Source organism: Lepus europaeus, chromosome X (genome assembly GCF_033115175.1).
Source record: "Lepus europaeus isolate LE1 chromosome X, mLepTim1.pri, whole genome shotgun sequence".
NCBI classification, from domain to species: Eukaryota; Metazoa; Chordata; class Mammalia; order Lagomorpha; family Leporidae; genus Lepus; species Lepus europaeus.
Genome location: NC_084850.1, coordinates 55,516,565 through 55,519,495, shown reverse-complemented (window position 1 = coordinate 55,519,495; position 2,931 = coordinate 55,516,565). Strand labels below are relative to the sequence as shown.

The following is a 2,931-nucleotide window of genomic DNA, read 5'->3' as shown; positions in this document are numbered from 1 at the left end:
ATAATAGAGTTCCATGAACCATTATATGTCAACAAATTATATCACATGGATAAAATGGATAACTTCCTAGAACACAACATCTATTATGACTGAATCATGAAGAAATAGAAAACCTGAATAGATCTATACTTGTAAAAAGATTGAAACATCATTCAACATCTCCTAACAAAGTCCAGAATCAGACAGCTTCACTGATGAATTGTTCCAAAGGTATCAAGAATACCAATCCTCTCTAAATTCTAAAAACTGTAAGAGTATAAAATATGTACAAATTACTCCATGAAGCTAATATTATGCTGACTAAAGCCAGAAATGAAGTTACAAGAGAAGAAAGCTACAGGCCAATATCAATAGGATATTAACTCAAAAATACTTAAGAAATTACAAATAAACCAAATTGCAGCATCTCAAGATTACTGAGCACCATAACCAAACAAGATTTATTCCTGAAATTCAAGAATGGATCAACATAGGAAAATCAACCAATGCTACACCAGGTTAGAATCTAGGATGCCTGAATAGAATATAGCCAAACTGACTTCAGATGCTCTGGGATACAAAATGAATGAAGGAAGGATCACACTGCTTAGTGTCTGAATGACAGAAATTGTCAGTGGGAAAGTTATAAAACAGCAAGTACTTTTGGGACAAGAGGAGAGAGGACAGAGACACTGCTGGACAGAGACTGCAATGGGCAGCAACACAGAATAGCCAGCCTTTGGCTTTGAGTCACTATCTTGCCAAGTCAAGATAGGAAGAGATTGATGTGCCCCATCATCTACAGCTTTAGCTGAGAGGGAATTGCACGTCACCCACTGACTTTTGCTACAGCTTAGGGGCCTGGCTGGGGTCTGAGCAATTACTGGGCTCAGGGAGGGGAAGCCGTGTGGCCTCTCTCCCCTTCCTCAATCAACCAAGGTATCCATTACCAGATGAGTAGATAAAGAAAATGTGGTACATATATAGACATTGGAATATTATTCAGCTATAAGAATGAATGAAATTCTACCATTTGCATCAAAATAGATGCAACTGGAGATTAACATTGAGTAAAGTATGGCAAACTCAGAAAGACAAAATACTGCATGTTCTTCTTTATATATAGGAACTAAAAATGTAAAAAAGGAAAAAAAATCAAAAACAAAAAACAGAAAAAGAAATGCCTTCATATAGTATCAGTACTGCTATAAATATAGTTGGCTAAATCTTTGTTTTATGCCCTTTCCAAACCAGTGGTTAAGAATGCTATACTACTATAAGTTCAGTTTTCTATAATTACTTTAAAATTTACTGTATATCGGTAAAATGGTCATATTTCCATTCGCTTATTATATATAGCCCTTGCCTATATTCCCACCAAACTAGGGTCTTTTTGCTTTGTACTTGTTAAACTTTTTATTTGGTGAAGCATTAAGCCTTTGACTGTAATGTGAATTAAAAATGTTATCTCAAAAAAGAAAGAAAGAAGCAAAGAAAAGAGGAAAAGAGAAGAAAAGAAATAAGGGAGGGAGGAAAGGAATATCATTTTATTCTTAGAATTGCATCTATGAACTACATTGAATTTGTCAAAAACTAAACATTAAAAAATATATATACACCATGTCAACAGAATGAAGGGGGAGGAAGCCACCTATCATTTATATAAATATATAATAAATAAGAAGCATTTGACAAAATTCAACAATTTTTCATGTTTAAAATAATCCTCGCAGCTTCCACTGGCACTGCTGGCTTTGCGGGTTGCTGCCCTTGGTGGTGGGGTCGTGCTGGGCACCGGCGCCACAGCAGTCATGGCAAACTTGCTTCAGATTGTGCGTGACCACTGGGTTCACATACTTGTCCCTATGGGCTTTGTCTTTGGATGTTATCTAGACAGAAAGAATGATGAAAAGCTAACAGCCTTTCGGAACAAGAGTATGTTATTTAAAAGGGAATTGAGGCCTAATGAAGAAGTTACCTACAAGTAAGGCTGCACTGAGTTATGGAGTGCTCCCATTTTACGAGATACAGCAGAAATAAAAACATGTTTATTATTTGAAATAAAAATCCTCATACTAGGGATATAAGGGAAAAAACCATCAGCAGAAGGAGTCCACATACTAGGAATATAAGGAAATAATTTCAACATAAGAAAGGCTATATATGAAAAATCTATTGCTAACATAATGTTCAAGGGTGAAAGAATAAAAATTCTTCCTCTAAGACTAGAAATAAGGCACTTCTATTTTATTGGCTTCTATTTTGTCACTTCTATTCAACATACTGTTAGGTCTGTACAAGCCAAAGAAATTAGGCAAGAAAAATAAATAACATTCCATTCAACAATAGAATAAAAGATGTGAAATTATCTCTATTTCCTTATGATATGATTTTATATAGAGAAATTCCTCAAGATTACACAAAATACCTTATTAAAGCTGATAAACACATTCAGTAAATTTGGATAGTACAAAATCAACACTCAAGTACCAGTTGAGGGGCTGGTGCTGTAGCACAGCAGGTTAATGCCCTGGCCTGAAGCACTGGCATCCCATATGGGCACCAGTTCTAGTCCCGGCTGCTCCTCTTCTGATCCAGATCTCTGCTATGGCCTGGGAAAGCGTAGAGGATGGTTCAAGTCCTTGGGCCCTGCATCCACTTGGGAGACCTGGAAGAAGCTCCTGGCTCCTGGCTTCGGATCGGTGCAGCTCTGGCCATTGTGGCCATCTGGGGAGTGAACCAGCGAATGGAAGACTTCTCTCTCTGTCTCTACCTCTCTCTGTAACTCTGTCATTCAAATAAAAATAAAATAAATCTTAAAAAAAATCAGTTGCATTTCTGTATGCTAACAGCAAGCAATCCCAAAAGTAAATTAGGAAAATAATTCCACTTATAGTAGCAGCAGAAACAATAAAACACTTCAGAATAAATTTAACCAAAGAGGCAAAAGTC

General features: G+C 36.5%; 1 protein-coding gene across 1 annotated transcript; it reads left to right on the top strand.

The window, feature by feature from the left end:
- The first annotated feature begins 1,753 nt into the window (after positions 1–1,753).
- On the top strand, positions 1,754–2,007 carry LOC133753539 (NADH dehydrogenase [ubiquinone] 1 beta subcomplex subunit 1-like). The gene has a single exon (XM_062184238.1). The coding sequence runs from the start codon at positions 1,791–1,793 to the stop codon at positions 1,965–1,967; it is 177 nt and encodes a 58-aa protein (XP_062040222.1). The 5' UTR covers positions 1,754–1,790; the 3' UTR covers positions 1,968–2,007.
- Positions 2,008–2,931: the final 924 nt, after the last annotated feature.